Source organism: Aquarana catesbeiana, linkage group LG10, assembly GCF_042186555.1.
Source record: "Aquarana catesbeiana isolate 2022-GZ linkage group LG10, ASM4218655v1, whole genome shotgun sequence".
In the NCBI taxonomy this organism is placed as follows: Eukaryota; Metazoa; Chordata; class Amphibia; order Anura; family Ranidae; genus Aquarana; species Aquarana catesbeiana.
In genome coordinates this window covers 112,978,599-112,997,619 of record NC_133333.1, presented here as the reverse complement: position 1 = coordinate 112,997,619, position 19,021 = coordinate 112,978,599, and the positions used below count along the sequence as shown (strand labels likewise).

Below are 19,021 nucleotides of genomic sequence, written 5' to 3'. Positions count from 1 at the left end.
ATCTATACCAGCTGTATGGCTGGGAGAATTCAATACGGTTGTGAACTCATGTCTGAACCGAATGTCCTTGGGGCAGCAGTCTCCCATGCCAGATCGTGACACCAGGTTCAATCGCCTGATGACTAGTTTTAATTTGGTGGATACCTGGCGATACTTGCACCCCACCCACTAGGTTTACTCCTGTTTTTTTGGTTCACACTCGTCAATGTCTCGTATAGAATACATATGGCTGTCCCGTGCCTTAATCCCTAGGTTGCGGGCTGCGAGATTTGGCCTCCGAATATTATCAGACCACTCCCCATTTTGGATTGAACTCTCCTTATATACTGCTCCACCATCCTTGAATTGGAGATTGAATCCATTCTGGCTAACCATTCTCCCTGATGGCGACAGGTTGGCTTTGGAATGGACAATTTTCTTCAATAACAATGCAGATACAGCCTCTCCCTTAGTGATCTGGGAAACCTTTAAGAAACATGCCAGACTATTACTTACTGAATCCATTTCTAGGCTTAAACGCAATTCTAAAGCAGACTATGTACATGCCATGACTCAGTTGGCGATGTCGGAGGACCGTTGTGTCTCCTCACCGTCATCTTACTCCCTGGCACAATTGACAGTTAAAGAAGCGTTGCATGTTTATACTGCTTTAAATACATCCAGAAGTGTTGGTTCAGGGGAGTTACCACCGTTATCCGTGTCCCACAACTGATTTCTGTGCAGTGCCTGTAGTTGTCATATGAGCAAAGCGCTCCAGTCTACTCCTGGTATCTCTGGTTTCCCCCTCCTAGCACAACCCCCCCTTCCTTTTGTCTTCCTTCTGTGTCAGGAAATTACACAGGAACGCTGTTGGCACAGGACTGGTACAGAGTTTGATTACCGCCTCCTACCCACAATTTCTGCTGCTGGGACAGTAATTGGAACCCTCACCTCCTCCCGGCTCTCTCCTCCACTCTGCTCCTGTCTGTCATCCAGCTGGCAAACTAAGAAAGCTGAGTGGGTGCCTGAGTTGTCCTTAGCAACTGGTGATGTCATCAGTTGGTAGGACGCGGTCTGGACAGCTCACTGGTCTGTAGGTTGTAAATCCTCTCATCTCAAATCACCCTGCTATCTAAGCAACCAATGTCATCAGTTGATAGGGCTCAGACGGACAAGTTCAGTGGTCTGTAGGTTGTAAATACCCCCTGCTAGCACATATTTAGCCTGATGTCATCAGTTGGTAGGACATGGTCTGGCTAGTTGTTGTACATCCTCTCACTCCAAATCCCCTTTGTAGCACAAATCTCCTCTGTACTCCCCCAAATTTCCCCCTCATAGCACAAATCCTCACCTCCAAAACCCCCGCTTCTAGCACAAGTTATCCCCATCCCCAACATTTTCTCTCCTAGCACAAATTCCTCCCCCTAGGAGTGGTAATTTGTTGGGGGGGGCGATTTGGGATTAGAGGATTTACAGCCCACAGGCCATTTAAGTCGCCCACCCACATCCTACCAACATCTCCTTGTCTCTTTGTTGCTTGCTAACAAATTTGGAGCCACACGGTGTGGGTGAACCCAGGGAAGCTTTTTGTCAATGTCCAATCACCTGAAAGTTGCGGTATATAAACTATAGTATATGAATTGGTTCATCTGTCCTGTACGTCACAATAAGAAACATGTGTCACAGTGTAGCTATGCCTGTTTATATTGATATCTTAAAACACACACATGCCCATACACCACCCCTTCTGTTTCAGTGACATAACCACAGGCTCAGTAGCAGCACTGACTGGACACAGATCTTGTCCTTTTGTGAAATATAACAAACCAAAACATCTAGTTTATCCGTACAGTAGTAATCCATGTACGGATTGCTATGTTGGCTCTTCAGACAGTACCAGTGTTCTGACAGCATGTTTCAAGATACAGCTTCACCCTTGATAAAGTTGTGCTTTCGTGGTGACTCTACATTTCATGATGTTAAATTGAGATCATGTAGAGTCTGAGTCTGCTTGCCTGTCAACCTTCCAATGTTGTGGTTTTTGTTTGTTTTTTTGGTACAAAATCCCTGCGCTATTATTTATAAAAAAAAAAAAAAAAAACCTAAAAAGTCCCTTTTTTCTGCCAGGACAATGCTGTCTTTTAAACTGACCAAAGAATCAGCAATACTCAATTAGTACGCAGCACTACCAAGAAGGTGACAGCCTGTATCTAAAATTAGCAAATATACAGTAGCTGCCCCATGTACATACATAATTATAGACTACACTTTGAAAAAGCTTTTTTTAAAAAATACTTTAATACACTTGTAAGCTTTTATATTCCCTAATATTTTGTGTTTTTGTGAATGAGTATACAAGTTTCCACTTAACATTTTTAGCATTCTTTGTTTTACTTTAGGCAACTTCTGTCCTCTGTGTAACAAGTGCTATGATGATGATGATTATGAGAGTAAAATGATGCAGTGTGGAAAGTGCGATCGCTGGGTACATTCCAAATGTGAAAATCTGACAGGTATTTGTCACATAAGCAATAATTGTTTTAAAAAAATAATAATGGCACTGTTAGTCATGGGGCATGTACAAATCAATGTCTGGTATGTTAGAGGTGCATTGGTGTGCCATTCAAAATAAATGGCACTGTACCATGAGCAATATTTTGATCTGAAATATGCATAAAGAAAGATCATGTATAATAAACTGAAACAATACTTAAAATCTTTGCCCTACATTGGTCATATGGCTATATAATCTCCTTCTAGGCATATATACTGCAACTATATGTTTCCCTATTAGTTTAAAACTATTCATATCTCTGGGGAAGTTTCTTTTATACTAAAAGTAATGAGGTTTAGGATTCACAATTGGGTGGTTTGATTACTCATAGTTTTAAATGCTAAAGAGTTTCTCATGACTCAAATGAACTGGTGAAGCTGCTGAGGCAAAATGAGAGGTTTTCAGAACTGCAAATCAAATTACTAAGCTTTTTCTATACTCCTTGCAATGTACCAAACACAAGACAACCCACAATAAATGAATTTAATTATCTCCATTGGCATGCAGAATCGTACAGTTTCCCACAATATGTTAATTTAATTCTCTCCATTGGCATGCAGAATCATACAGTTTACTTTCATTTTCTATAAGTATGTTTAAGATGATGACCTCCCTGTTCTAAATGCATAATTCGCTAGTTTCTATAACTATTATAGCATTTTTAAATTAGGATCTGTTTTCTAGAAAAAATGTTATGCTTCTACACTGTTTGTGTAAATAATAATTTATTGTTTTTCTTCAGATGAGATGTATGAAATCCTTTCAAACTTGCCAGAAAGTGTGGCCTACACATGTGTAAACTGCACTGAACATCACCCTGCAGAATGGAGGCTAGCACTGACAAACGAGTTACAGGCCTCCCTCAGATATGTCCTAAACACATTGCTGAATTCTCGAACTGCCAGTCATCTTCTGCGCTACAGACAGGTGGGACCTGAAGCATGAAAAAAAATCTTTATATTTATATATCCTAAAACATTTTTTTTCTGAGAGCGCATGTTGTTGTTGTTTTCTATGCTGTCATCAAAATGAGATGTAGGGAATGTATATTATTTTCAAGTTTGAGCTGCTTATTACTTCAAAGTTGTATTTGGTCGGGATTTGAACAGAACCTTCTTTTTAAACCATATCCTTCTTTACATTAGTCTGCAGTACCTGAATTTGTCACCTTCTACTTGCCTCTCAGGAATGATCTGCAGATTGCTGTGCTAGTGCAAAGGAAAATTGGTTGTGTAATTCCTATCATTGCTGTAAAGGAACAAACGTACAGTGCTGTAAAGTAGTATTTGCCCCCTTCCTGTTTTGTTTTTTTGCACATTTGTCACAACTAAATGATTCAGATAAGGGAATCACAGTTCTGCACTCCTGTGACCTGTTTTTAGCAGGCAGCGGGCTAATGCCCACTGTCAGTTGATGTCACAGACCCAGTCCAGGCGATGTAAAGGATCCCAACCATATGGTTGAGATCCCCCCAGAAGCCTGGATCAGCAACTAGCTTAGCCTCTCAGCAAGCCTCTGAGAGCCTGAGCCAGCCGCTCTCGCTCCCTGCACAGCCCAGCACTCCAGTGAGCGCTGGAGGGGCAGAGCAGAGGGCCTGTGATTGCCAGTCAATGGTTGTCTGCAGACTAAGCACCAAGCAATCACCGCTGTTCGATCGATCATTTCTTGGCCGGGGGGGGGGGGGCGATGGGCCAGCTGCAGCTGGGATCGGTGCTGCAGCCATCTAGGTAAGTATGATTGTTTATTTTTTTTCCAATCCCATACTTCTCTCTCTTAATTTCTCTCTTTTTTCTTTTTGTGCATGCAAAGATATCTTCCATTGATTGGATTTATTTTACCTTACAAAGCCAAAGGCTCATTGGTGGAGCAGTCAGTTGGCGCTTGGAGATTCTTCCAAGAACTTCCATTGCACTGGCATATCCCCTACCTTACAGCCGGCTGTAGCTGCCTTCTGGTATTACCAAAACTATGGCTAAATGGTCTGGAGAAAACAATGCTGAATGCTCTCTTACTATAGATGAGTTCTCATCTTTCTTGCAGAGCCCTTGGCCCTACTATTCTGTGTAGATACCATGAAAAATACTATCTGTTAGATCTCCAGAATGCTTTCTGGGTCTTTGCACAGAATATTATGGCTGAAAGCCTGGGAAACTGAACCGGCATAAGAAAGATGCCTTTTGCGTGGGCCTTTTGATGACAAGTTTCCCCTTGTAAATGCCCTTGATGAATACCTTGAGTTGGCTACTGATGGGAGGGTCATTCACCATGAACATCGGCTATGATGGGTCCTTCTGGTCATGGTTCTCTTGAATTCAAGGGAGCGATCAAAAAGCTTTCCTTACAATAACAGTTCTCCTCCTCCCCCGGATTGGAGACGAAGGGATAGCCTTTTGACACATAGCCCCAATTTAAAAGAGAACTCTGAACCATTTTTCTTTCATTGTAATTTATAGCAGAGATGAATAATAATTTTCCATTGTTATCCATGCTCTCTCTCTAAGAACAGTATTTTCCTAACCTCGCTTGATCTTAAAGCGTTTGTTAACCCAAAAAAATAAATAAATAAAGGATCCCGCTCCTTTAAAGCATGTTATGCAGCACAGTGCTTATGCTGTATCATTTGGCCCCTTGTAACACCTGAAATACCTGGCTGATCCTGGCAGTTTCTACCCTCCCCTCTGTACGCTGACCACGATATGTCAAGGCTAGTGAGCCCTGACACCATGGTCAGCGTATGTGCCTCCGTCATCTGCAGCTATCTACAGCTCTCCTCTGTCCTCCTCCCCCTTCCCTCCCTGCCTGTCAGCTCTCACTAGCGCTGCTCTGCTCCTCTCCCTGCTGCTTTAAAACTATCTCATCTTTATACCATTGCCTCTGTCAGATAAAAAGCTGTGTCCTAGTGCCTGTGCTTTATAAAAAAAAGCCGATTTCTACCTGTTTTCACAGCATCTGCCAGCGATCACAAACTCCAGTCTCTCTCCTCCTTTCCTTCCCGCCTCCCCAGCTGACGCCAGCAGGGGAATCTCGGTCCGGTCGCTGGAAGTATCAGATGGGGAGAGCATGGAGTTACATGATCGCTGGGAGATGTTGTGAAAACAGGTAGAAATCGGCTTTATTTATTTATTTATTTAGAAAGCACAGGCACTAGGATACAGCTTTCTTATCTGACAGAGGGGATGATTGAAAGATGAGATAGTGGCTTAACAATCACTTTAATGGCGTGATTGGTGTTTGCCTACTTCCTACTTGAATGGAATTTTTTTCTTCTATATAGGAACCCCTGTTTCTCTAAAGCAGCCCATGCTATCAAGCCTGTATTGTCTTGTTGCAACCTCTGTTTCAGCATCAGAACTCACATGTGGTCTCTTCTGACCTAGCCCTTGCCTGCATAATTATTACCGACCTACATTGGAGAGGTTTCCAGCACGTGTGCCAGAGGGTTTTTTGGTCACCTTTGACCCATTAGCTGTGCTATATTGGAATAGGCAGACACACACCGCAACGGGATACCAATAAAATTGTCTTTATTGTAATGTAGACAGATGCAGTCACAGGCATGGACAGAAGGATAACATGTTTCACACATCTTGTGCTTTGTCGTAGTCTGGCTATGACTAAGCACAAGATGTGTGAAACATGTTAACCTTCCGTAGATTCTGAGTTTCCTTGTTTGTCGCGGTGGCGAGTGGGGCCAGCACCTGTGGGGTTACCTGCTGTGAGTTCTACTCTACTCACCTGGAGCGGTGATTTCTCCTCTGCCTTCCTGCCAGCAGTGCTATCTTAATGTAAGTTAAGTCCTCCTGCTCAGTTGTCCCTGCCAACCTCTGAGTTTTTGTTTGTTATCTTGAACATACTTCCACCTTGTTCTGCTTACAGTGTGCCATCTGGTCCCTGTGGGTCCTGTTCTATCTTGTATATCCTCTCCCTGTTTTCCTAACCCCTTCACCTCTTGGGAACCTTATGCTGAGAATGGTTCTCCCTGGTTACGTGTGGGGACAAGGTAGCTTAGCCAGGTCCCTACCCTTTGTAATAAATGGTTCCCCTTCTGTGTGGACCTAATAGATACACATCCCACTGCTTTTTATTCCCATTAGCAGTGTTACTCTTCTCTATTTTTTTCCATCTGAAAACAAGGGTGACGTGGAAGCCTGTTGTACCTCTGCTTCCCTTTAGTTTCTTTGGCTAGGAAACTCCTAAATCTTGCTGCATGGCATACTTCCTATAGGGGTTAGGGGTCAGGCAGTACATCTGTGACTACATGCCTTGCATCCTGCCCCCTTTTCTTTTGTTCTATTGAGGGAGCCCATAATCTATGAATCCTGTGTCCTGTACTATACTCCCAAGATACAAAATTTACAGGTATGTCAAAATTCTTCTGTTCTTGGAGTACATCAGGGGCAGTGGCGTCACTAGGGTTGGCATTACCTGGTGCTGAAAAATATGATATCACTATTCCCCAATAATTTTTTTTCCCCATATAACACTGCCAAATTAAACTATGCCCTAGGGACAGCCGGCAGTGCAATATATAGGGATCTGTATGAGGTCAGAGCAGACAGTGCAGTATATGGAGTATGGAATGTCTATGAAGAGGGTTGGATCTGTCTCTGATAGAGAATGATATGGGGAATCTGGTTAGGATGGGATTTGTTGCAGTGAGGTGGTGCAGGTTTTTAGGGATTAAATCAGGAGGTGAAGCTCTTCCCTACCGCCTGGCAAACACCCTCCGAAAATTGATCCACTGTAGATCACTTTTCAGCAGATGACACAAGCATGCACTAATCCACATCAATAATGCCCCTGAGATGTGTCACTACAACCATGTGGTTACTGCTGCAGCATCTAATGTTACTTCAAGATACTTCCTAAAATAAATCAACTTAAAGCGGAGCTCCAGGCTCCTTCAGAAAAAAATAGTGTTTGTCAACCCCAAAAAAAAAATTACAGATCCTGGTCCCTTAAAGCAGATTACATAGCACAGTGCTTGTGCTGTGTAATCTACTCCTTTCTAAACTGTAAAAAAACCTCCCTGAACCTGCCACTTCTTGTACCCCCCCCCCGCGCTGACCACGAAATTCAGGGCTGCTGACCACCGTCGTCAGTGTACGTCCCTCCGTCATCCGCAGGCCTGCTCTCAGCTCTCATTTCTCCCCCCTCATCCTACCCTCCCTGCCTGTCAGCTCTGTTTCTCTGTCTCCGCGCCACCTGCCCCCCCCCCCCATGGGCAAGTGATCTCCCCGGCTGACGTCAGAGGGAGATCTTGGCCCCCTCCTGCAGAAGCCATATATCGGATGTATACAGCGGACGCAAATCATGGGACCGGCCTGAAGGTACCCCTTAATATAGGCATTTACAACGCTCGTTTTTATAATAGACTTATAGAGTGTTTTATGCCAGGCTCTAATAGAGGGGCTGGCAGTGATTTGTACATGTGGGTTAACAAACCCTTTAAAAGTCAGCAGCTACAAATACTGTAGCTTCTGACGTTTAATATTAGGGCACTTACCTGTCCAGAAATCCAGTGGCGTCTTCACCCCAGCTGATTTTTCAATTGGCTCTCGGGTACTGCCCCCGCCATCTCCACTAAGGGAAACCGGCAGTGAAATTGTGCGGCTTCACAGCTGGTTACGTACTGCGTATGTGCGATGCACTTTGTGAATGGACTGGCTGCTGGGGGCGGTGGAGGGGGGACACAAAGTGTAAGTGTAAGTGGGAGCGGGCACCTGTCAAAACCAGGTACTCACCCCCCCCAAAAGTTGACAAATGTGATGGGGGGGGGGGGTCAGACAAGTGGAGCTTCCCCTTTTTGGGTGGAGCTCCGCTTTAATAGAAACTACAGCAGGGAAAAGAATTTCACTGTGGGCACAGTGAATACCCACAATCTTTTAGATATGGGAGAGGGCAGTATGCAATATGGCCAAGCTAATGTTCAGAGCCCGGGCCCAGAAGCCCGGGCTCTGAGAAAACCCCCCAACCTCCCAAGCACCTGGTTCTGCCGTCTTCTTTTATCTGGGGTCCTTGTGCATTGGGCAGTGCTTCTCCCTAGGAGGGGGGGGGGGGGGAATACTCTGGTGCTGGGAGCTCGGGGACCATCCAGAAGCTGAGCACCTCTAAAACCACCACGCCTATTACTTCCTCCTGGGCACTGAGTTGGGCAGCTGGGCCGAGGAGCAGAAAGGAAACTATTTAACCATTTTCAGGAGTATTCTGCAGCCGCATGTCCAGACGAATAAATTAAAGTCCCGGTCTGTTCGATATCAATCCGCTGGGGCCGGCCGGACCGGCTTCTGTATTTAGAAGTGACAGCAGTGAGAGCTGGAGAGGAAAGCACACACAGGGCTAGCACCAGAGGCATTCTATTTAAACAAAAGCTCTGCCTCCCCCTCGCTGCCCTCGGGATGGTGTCACACCTCTGGCGGGTGTCACCCGGGTGTGGTCCGCACCCTCGGCCCCCCCCCATAGCAGTGCCACTGATCAAGGGACATGGAGAAACCCTCTCCTTTTGGTTGCTTTCTTTATTGCTACTAGCTGTGCTGGGAGAGTTTATGCAAAGGCAGGAATCCCTGCTCTTTTTTTTGACCATTGTCTGTTCAGCTGAAGGTGGCAGCAATAACCAAAGTACTCATGAGTATTAATTCCTGTAAAATATGTATATAGTTGTTGCTGAAACTTTCTTTTGAAAATAGTAGAAGTTCAGGAATTGAAAATATTTAACAAAAATACCTACCTACCTGCTGCAGCATCGATGCAAACTGTCCCCAGCCACTCCTGAGGCTGAGAACTGAGCAATCATGTGACTACTGATCACTCCAGCTGCCAGTCAAGAATCAGGGTGGATCCTGACTTTATTATCTGGAGCCTAGAGCGGATCTGTGACGTCTCCTGATAGCAGGCTTTAGAATACTGCTGGCTGATTCTGGCTGTGACCTACATGAGAATTATGACCACGAGCTTTGGCCATACTTTTCTTTTAAATATTTTGAGTCAGGGATTTAAAGTAGAAATAAAAGCCAATATAAGTCAGGCTTAAATGCTGCTTCCCCATTCTCATACCCATGCTGCATGCAGTTTGTAAACTCGCTGTGTAAATACCCAATTGTCAAGGCTTACTGACAAAGAGGAGCCACAGCTTAGCAATCACGTGACTGCAACAAAGCAGTTCCAAAAAACCCCAAAAAGGAATTTACATTGAACTATTTTACAAACCGTATGCAGCATGAGGCGGAAGCAACATTTTCAAATCTGTCTTATGTTGGCCTTTACTTACGCTTTAAAGAGTAACTCATTTTTTGATGAGATAAAACAATTCCCTCAGGGTAATCTGTACTTTGCAGGAATTTAACAAATACTGTAGCAGATTCATACCTTTTTTGTTGCTGTGAAAAAATGGCTGTTTGTTTCACCAAACTGCATACTCATTGTGAATGGGGTGTAACGGTTCACTATAATCAGCTGGTCCATTTTCTGTGTTCTAATGAGGAAAGCTGCAGTGTCTGCATCCATTTAGAACTGATTAACCCTTAGGAGGTATTTCACTAAAAATTTTTTTTTTATATGACGGTGCCTAAAATCTGACTTGTATCTTAGTACAGACTTTTAAGAAAATTGGTGAGCCAATCACCAAGCAGGAAATTACATTTCTGGAGGCGTTCTTTACCCCAGCTGGGTACAAACCGCCTCCAGGTTGACATATTGCATTTCATTTTACTGAAAAATACCTTGATGCAGACTGAAAAGTAAAGATTATATTTAGTAACATAAAATTGTAACAGTTTGTGTTTAGCAGTTTTATATGCTATCTTTTTTATTTATTTGCCCTATGTTTTCCACATAAGTGGAGTTATTCTTTAAAAGAAGTAACAGGAGTTGCACACTCAGGCTAATGTCATCCGGCTTGCTTGTTTATCTTGAGTGCACCTGCTTAGAATAATGGAAATATTTATACTGCTGACAAAGTTTGGACAGGTAATATGTAGAAAATTATAGGTAAATATGTTCTCACCAGTTTTGCTGCAGTGGGAACATTAGACACGAATAGATCCAGTGACTGCACAATACAAGGGCAGAGTTTAGACACACAGGCTATTATAACTTTAACCTTGATCCTGTCTATTCCTGTGTCCCCCTGTGTGAACTGACCACAGTAATCCCCCACCCCTCCCCTATCCTCCTGACACTATTCCGCTGCAATATATAACACAATTACTTTTATCCTCTCTGTTTTTGCAAGATCTAAAGTACTGTGTGTCAGTTTTTATTTAAAATTATAATCCTAAATACCCTCTTTTACAGCGCCGCTCTGCGGCCACGTGACCTCCCTCTGCTGGCCTGCTGACGTCAGAGGGGAATCTCAGCCCCTCCCGCTGCTCTCCTTAGTTCAGGGAAGGAGACCGGAGGGAGGTCACATGACCACAGATCGTCACTGTGAAAGAAGGTATTTAGGATTATGATTTTAAAAATGCTGACACACAGTACTTTTAAGATTTTGGTAAGACAGAGAGGATACAAGTAATTATGTTATGTGCCTTCACAACCACCTTAAAGAAAATGCTTTTTGTTTTATAATTAAAGGTTGGTTTTGAGAATAATTGTTCTCTTTTAAATAATTTAGGCAGCAAAGCCACCTGACTTAAATCCAGAAACCGAAGAAAATATGCCTTCAAGGAACTCTCCCAAGGGTCCTGATCCCCCTGTTCTTATCCAAGTTGGAAAGCAAGATGACCAACCACCCTGTGATCTGGAGGGAGTGAAGAGGAAGATGGACCAAGGCAGGTACACTTCTGTGGTAAGTTTCAATGTGTCCCATGATAAAAAGGTTGGTCTAACCTTTTAACCTAATAAATTAGTAAGCCACTAAGCAAGGATTTAAAACTTCACCTAAACTTAGTTTTATGGTGATTTAATATGTTAAAAAAAAGATATGTTCAAGAAAAATTCAAAGATTAGTCAAATTGTCTTTTTATCTGAAGGACTATATGGGAGATTAGGCAAACTCCTCTGCATGAAGAGAGGGAAAAAAAGATTTTAGCAACAGTTTATGAAGATGTTCATTCATTAGAAGATTGGTTTAGCTTTGGAATGCTGTACTGCATGCGATAACAATGGCAAAGTCAATGATGAATATAGAATACATACATACATACATACATACATACATTTTAGAAGTAGAAAAAAAAAGATCAAATAGTGCCATACTGTTTACATCCCTTCTGACTCCTTTCACAGCTGGAACTGAGTGATGACATTGTCAGAATTATCCAAGCTGCTATGAATGCAGATGGGGGCCAGCCAGAGCTTAAGAAGGCAAACAGTGTTGTGAGATCCTTTTTTACAAAGGTGAGTATTTCTATGTGGTTGCCTGTGTACATGTTTTTAAATGCATCAACTGTATTTTATGCAAGCTGTTAGCCAGTACCTACCTGGCATCTAATTTTCTTAGTGCCACCATACAGGACAGAGGCTTCTTTAATTACCGTCAGGTGACACTGGCAGAAAAAAAGTCTGGAATATCCACAAAATAATCCCTCCCACTCCCAGCTAACCTTGGTATCCTTAGGTGATGGACCTTCTTCTCTCTACCAAGAGAAGCTTACCACCTTATATGGAGGTTTCCATCCTATCTCTCCTGCTGTGTGATCTAGTCCAGGATGTTTCTTCTATTATTCTTCTGCTCTTCATGCATCTTCTGGAATGGGTGAGTCCTCAGCATGGTTTTGGGTAATAATTCCCGACCATGCGTGATATAAGATGCAGGGATGGCCTGTAATGTTGTTTCCTGCAATTGGTTCTTCTATGGGTGTTCCCCTTGCCAAGTGGTGCAACACATGTAGTTAGCCACAGGTAACTTTACAGGTTCAGGGCCGTGTCCCTGAAGACCCCCAAAGTGGAAAAGCCCATTTTGGGGGGCAAAAAAAGGGAAAGGTTTATCCCTTGTTAATCTGGTCTATGGGATTGTGGTGAGTACAGATTGGAAGCACTTTAAACATTTAGCCCAGGGTCCCCTTCTGCCTTTAGAACCCCTTTGAGAGTCATAGGGAGTGGCCTACCAGTTATCTAGTGGTCATGGCAGAGAGCTAGGAGGCTGGTGTTTTTATTTTGGTACCATATACAGTCAGTGGAGTGGCTATTGTGACTCTCCTGTGTCTGTGTGCATCCCCAAAGTGGTTCATCACAAACTGGACACTCCTGCGCCCTTACTGCGATGCCTCAATTCAGGGGAGTTATTGTGACTGCACATCTTGCCTCTTCCTCTTTGCAAATGGGACTTCCGACCAGCAAATTTCCTGCTTCTCCCTCTCTACTGAGGGCACATTATAAGTGGCTTTACCTGGGTTACAGCAGCCTTATAAGTGCTTGACAGTGAGGCATTCCCTCTCCTCATCTACTGCTATGGCGGTTGTGAGTATTCTTCTTGGGGCTATTTCACAAGCATGGCAGAAGGAGAGGCTCAGGCAGAAAGGGTCAGATAGACTTGTTTGCGCAGACACTGCTTTTATCTCAGTAGGGGGTAGTAGTTCTTCTCAGGGCCCCAATACCCTTTCCTTTGATGGTTGTCCAACTCTGACTCCTTACCTTCCTCTGGCCATTTGGCTGGCCCATGAGCTGCACCAGCTTCTTCTTTTCTATATGGAGAATAATTTTCTGCCACATCTCCGATTTCACAGGCAGGATATCTGTCCATAATGAGGCTATTAAAAGCAGGGGTCACAGCTGCCCCTTTGACCTGCTCCTTATCCCCCTTAAGCATCAGATCAGGATTACACATCTGTTAGAGATTTCATCAAAGGTATAGGATCCCATAGCTACACTTACTTGACGCTGCGAGCTTCTTCTTAGTCTTGGAGCAACCAGAGTATGCTCACTCTAAATTTTCCAGTATGGGGTCCCCCAAACACCCTAAACCACCCAATATCTTCACAATAACACTTGCTGGTAGAGCTCGTCCTCTATGTGGACTAATACAATCAATTTCTTATTTAGTGAAGCATGATGGAGTGATGTTTTTCCTATGTGTGGAGACCAGGCTGAAGCCATTTGATAGTTTCCACAACCATGGTTGTACATTAACAGAGGGCTGCCATGCGCCATTTTGTTGTGGATCTATCTCTGAGCTTGAGGAGCCTACACTATCAAGATCAGCACCTGGAAGCAGGTTAGAATCTGCTGAAGGTGCACATTGGGGCATTTGAGCAGTATAGCTTTTCAGGGTTTAAGTGGATCTGCTTGCTGCCATCCAGCCTCTTATGTTATAGGGCAGTGATGGCGAACCTTGGCACCCCAGATGTTTTGGAACTACATTTCCCATGATGCTCAACTACACTGCAGAGTGCATGAGCATCATGGGAAATGTAGTTCCAAAACATCTGGGGTGCCAAGGTTCGCCATCACTGTTATAGGGGGTCATTACCTCTGTACCAACAGGAGAATGCTTTCAATGCTTTGTACTCAAACCTTTTTACGGTTCGCAAGCCTGGGAAGTCTGGCCCATTCTAGATCTAAAGGCTTTCAACTTGTTCCTACGGGTTCAAAAGTTTTGCATGTTAATTGCCATGTTTGTCATTGCCTCCCTCGTGGGGAATTTTCAAACCTCAGTAGAGTTGTATCACTCTAAGGGAAGCATACACAAATCCTCTCTTGGGCACCATTTACATCCCAGGTGTGGAAATATAAAATAAAATCCTCAATACAGAAGGTTTCTAGCCCTTTGTCACAGATAAAGAACTCTGGATTTGAATCTGCTGGCATTCAGATTCACCAATAAACTGGACAGGTTTGTTGCCAGGTCCAGGAACCCTCTGGCCTTCATACTGGATGCTTTGGTGACTCTATGGAACCAGTTTAGTCTAGTCTATGCCTTTTTACCCTTCCAGATTTTCCCTTCCCTACTTCTCAGAAGGAGGGCATTCCGTTGATGCTTAATACACGTAATTGGCCGAGAAGGATTTGGTACTCAGACATACTTGGACTTCTGGCAAATACTCCATGGGCCCTATGGATTGTCCAGATTTTATGTTCCAAGGACCAGTGTTCCATCTTGCTTCTTGCACGCTGACTTAAATTAGTTGTAAACCTCAGTCATGGAATCTGAGCAAAGCACATATATCTGTAGTGTTTACTTATCTCTCTCCAAAGCTCTGAGTGTCATTTCTCTCTGGTGCTTCGCTCCTCTTTTATCAGCATGAGTCACTTTGCAGAAATGTTCCCACACGGGATAAAATTGTGTCGGGGAAGGAAATAAGCACAGAGCTGTCTATTCACAACATCGTTCTTCTGCTGTGTGGTGGGGTGTGTGTGTGCCTTTCCTCCAATCAGCTCTCACACAGTGTAACTGCAGCCTCCCCACCCCCTCCTCTGTGCTCTTGACAGATGAAGAAAGATTCTAACACTTTTCTGCCCTTTTGAAGGGGTGTAGAGAAGAGAAGACTGCAGATAAACAAGTAAAATCTGTGTAGGAGGATATTTTTCATCTGAGGCTGTTCACTGGGTTTTTGTGAGGGTTTACAAAAACTTTAAATGACATGGCTGTCTTTCACATTCGGCCACTCCTACCCTCTTAAAGACTAAAAAGCCAACTTCTTGCAAAGTCTTTCTTCACACCTGGAATGCCTATATCAAGAAATTTTTATACTAGAAATTACTTTGTGGGATGTATTTTGTCTTTTTTTGTGACTTCAAGTACTGGTAAAAGACAAATCTCAGCTTTGATTGATCTGCTTTAGAGACCTTTTGGATTTCACTTTGTAGTTAAGGCCTTTGTTCATGGTGTAGCTCACATTTTCAGAGATAAGTCTGGTTCTCTTGGCTCTTCAGAGATCACCCTACAAACTTTTTAAGGACATTCCCTTGTCTGACCTTACCTGTAAGGTGGCCTTTCTTGTGACTGTCACCTGTGTGAGGAAAGTCTTAGTGTAAGGTGTAAGTAGCCTTTTTGTGTGTTGCACAAGAACAAAGTTGTCTTGAGCCCTAAGGTCTCTTTCCTCCAAAAGGTGGTCTCTGCTTTCCAACTTAATCAGGGTTTTGCCCTTCATTCCTTGTCCTGCTCTAAAACACCCTAAGGAAATTTCTCTCCACTTTCTGAACATGGTATGCTGTGACCTTCTTTAAGAAATCAGATTCCCTCTTTGTTCCCTTTTAATGTTCATGCAAGGGTCTCTTTGCCTTCTGCTCCACCATTGCTTAGTGGATCAGGCAAGTTATTATTATAGCCCATAGTTTGAAGGATAGGATTCCTCCCTTCTATGTTTAGGCACACTCAACTTGATCTGTTAATGCTTCATGGGCTTTTCAGCATCAGGCATCTGCTTTCTCAGATCTGTACCTGCCACGTGGGTTTCTGTTTACATGTTTAATTTCTACCAGGTGGCTGTTCAGGCCTCTTCTGATGACAGTTTTAGTTGTAAGGTACTACTACAAGCTGTTCTGAGTCTGAGCATTTCTTGACCTGTTTTGTTATGTGGGCCTGTTCCTTTGTCATTCACCCTTCAGTTGGTCTTTCAGGCGCCCCAGTTGTAATGAGTAAAGAAGCCTGTGTCCTGTACTGTACTCCAGGAAATAGTTTTTGTTTGTCAAAAATCCTATTTCCTTTTTGCTGGACGACAACATCTGCACCACATGTATCCAAGTTCATTAGACTTTTGTTTTTCATTGGACATTTCTCCTCCATCTGTTACTTTATAAACAATTGTAAAGTCTAACTCCACTTGCTTCCTAACCAGCATTGCTGATTGGAGCAGTGTACAGGGTGGGCTTGTTGAACTGCTGGGGAGCTGGGCCACTGGTTTGTATAGTTCGACTCTCCTGTGTTCTGCCATCACACCATATTTTAACCTTTGTTACAGCACTTAGCAGCTAATTGCGATTGAAGTTTGTGACAGACAGGGTTGCTTTAAAAAAATGTCCTGGTTTGTTCATTAAGGGACACTCTTTTGTTCTTCTGATACAATTCTATAATACTGCCTCCTACAGAAGGATTTGGACACTGCCATACATAAAAGCTGTCTGCCAGCCAGGTATAACCCCTCTTACTCTGGTATGCCTCAGTCTTAGATGTGGACATCTTTTGTCTATAGATAAGCGTTTATCCTTTTTTTTTTTTTTTTAACTAGCCATTCCATTCCAGTGTAATTTTTTTTCTTCCGTCAAGACATCTACATGCTTCGGAGATTTACTGCCTGGACAGCTAACTGAATAGGGTTATTTTTGGGGACATTTTGGACTTAGAGTCCCTCCCAGAACCTCACCGGACCAATAATTGCATGGCCTGCCTGGATTCTGTCTTTTGGGAATGGGGCTCTGCCATTGGCACTTACCAGACCTTCTGGTACTGTCAGCCTCAGGGCACTTTCCAGCTGTAGAGCCTGCTAGTGTGACCCTGTCGGTGAAGACTTTTAATGAGTATTGTACTACTCATTAAACTACAACGCTGTTTGGTAACATTAAGTGCCACTGGTATGCCCCTATTTTTCAGTTTCACAAGAAAAGGTTGATATGCTAAGTAATTACGTACTGCAAACCTAAGCTTGAATGTTGTGTGCATACTTCTGCATGCTCCTTTTTACCTCTTTTTCCTTAACTTGAGTAAGCTTCTTTCTGCCATTGTTCCCATCTACAAAAGACACATGGTTAAGCAGGGTATACATGTTCCATCTTTATTTATTTTTGTCATTCAACCAGCGGGTTGAATGGGAAAAAAAACCTGACTGATCCTTGCATAAACACAAATGTGTGATGCAGGAATCTCCCCTGCCATGCTATTGTATTGTGACAGCCATTGGCTGCAAGCGCTTAATTTCTCCTTTTTAAGCAGTTGGTTATTCAGGCACAAGGAGAGCAGCCCTGAACCACTAGGTTGCTCTAGCTCACAATACACTAACCGTTCAGAGGCAGCCTGCAGCGTCCTAATGGACTTCACACAGGTAGCTTGGTTTGTTGTCCTATAATTGAGTCAACTCACTGATCCCTTTTCTGTGCCTTATTCTGGGAAGAGAGCCTTGCTGGATTTGTTGGCCTAACTTGCAAATCTGAGCGCAGTGGCTGTAAGAGTTGTATACTGCCCTGTCAGCCAGAATCTTTCTGACATTCTTGATGCTGTAGTGGCCTCTGCTTTTTGTTATACTGTCTGAAAGGTCTCACAAGTCCTTTATTGGATGCATTTGTTTTTGAGGCGCCTCAATGAGCTGAAATAACTACCAGGACAAAAGATACAATATCAGCCGTTGTCAGTGCTGTGCAAGATGCATTGAAAATGCAGCAGACTATAGATTCTATGAGTGCATTTTCCAGTCTGGGATCCTTGAAAGGGCCCACGACTATAAAAACTGTTCTGGTACACTCCTCACTTTAACCTGTTCTGTGTGAAGATTAGATCACTCCTGACAAATTGACTTATCCCAAACACTTTGCAGATCTGTGAATCAAATCTGGTGGTATCCTGCCTTAACTCTACATTCCACTTTGATTTAAAAAAAAAAAAAATTCTAAAAGTATGCTTGTTACTCAAAAAAGTACCTACTATTGCTCGGTTTCTTTTAAATCTCAAAATTCCTTTTCTTTATTGTTATGATCTGACTTCCTGTTAGAAGGTTCCACCTAGTCTGTCATAACCTCCCCTCATTAGGAAGACTTTTGAGCCTTAGTTAACAATAAAGGATGCTTACTTGCATATTCTCATCTTTTCAGTGCTTCAGTGATATCTGTTTTGCTGTGGGCACTCAATATTATTAGTTTGTTACCCTACCATTGTGTCTCATCATTTGCACCTCAAGTGTTCCCTAAGGTTCTGGCCCTTGTGCTAGCTTTACTACACTCCCCTTTGTAGGATACCTAAACAACAACCTATTAAGGGAACAGTCAGCTCAAACTGTCAATGTGATGTGGCCTTTCCAGACCTTGAAGTTTCAGAAATTAGTACTGGAACTGACTCTGGCTTCAGCTATGTATAGGACTAGACCTACATAGTCCAAGCAATGAGCTTTATTTCCAAAGTAAAACATCTGACTTCCAGACTCAAGTTTGGCAGCTGTCTAACTTTGAAATTCTGCATGAGAGTTCTGGGCTTGATGGTAGCCTCCTTTTGAAGCAGTGTCATTTCCTCAAAAGAAACATTCTGTCATTGTGGAACAAATCAGTTCAGTCTCTAGACAAACTAATTTGTCGGACACCCAGGACTAATTTGTCTGACACCCAGCACTCGGGCTTTTACACTGGGTTTACAGCTGAGGCTTTAAACAGGCGCTATGCAGGTGCTATTTTTAGCACTGTAGCGCCTGAAAAAACCTCTAGTGTGAAAGGGGTCTTAGGGGTATTTAACTTTTTCCACTCAAGGTTGCATTCCTTGATGCCCTCATCTCTTCAAGTGTCTGAACTGGTGGCATTATACTTTAATGAATCTTATTTGGTGTTACTCAAGAATTTGGTAGTATTGAAGTCTAGAGATGCCTTATTTCCTCAGGTAATCTAGGCCCTTCACCTCAACCAGGACATTATTCT

At 43.2% G+C, this 19,021-nt stretch overlaps 1 protein-coding gene across 1 annotated transcript in view; it reads left to right on the top strand.

Annotated features, from left to right (window-relative positions):
• The window catches only part of KMT2A (lysine methyltransferase 2A), a 286,124-nt gene that overhangs the window by 123,772 nt on the left and 143,331 nt on the right, over positions 1-19,021 (top strand). The window contains exons 14-17 of the mRNA XM_073602468.1: positions 2,379-2,492; positions 3,276-3,460; positions 11,145-11,318; positions 11,759-11,869. Of these exons, the coding sequence (XP_073458569.1) occupies positions 2,379-2,492; positions 3,276-3,460; positions 11,145-11,318; positions 11,759-11,869 (584 nt within the window). The remainder of the gene's footprint in view (positions 1-2,378; positions 2,493-3,275; positions 3,461-11,144; positions 11,319-11,758; positions 11,870-19,021) is intronic.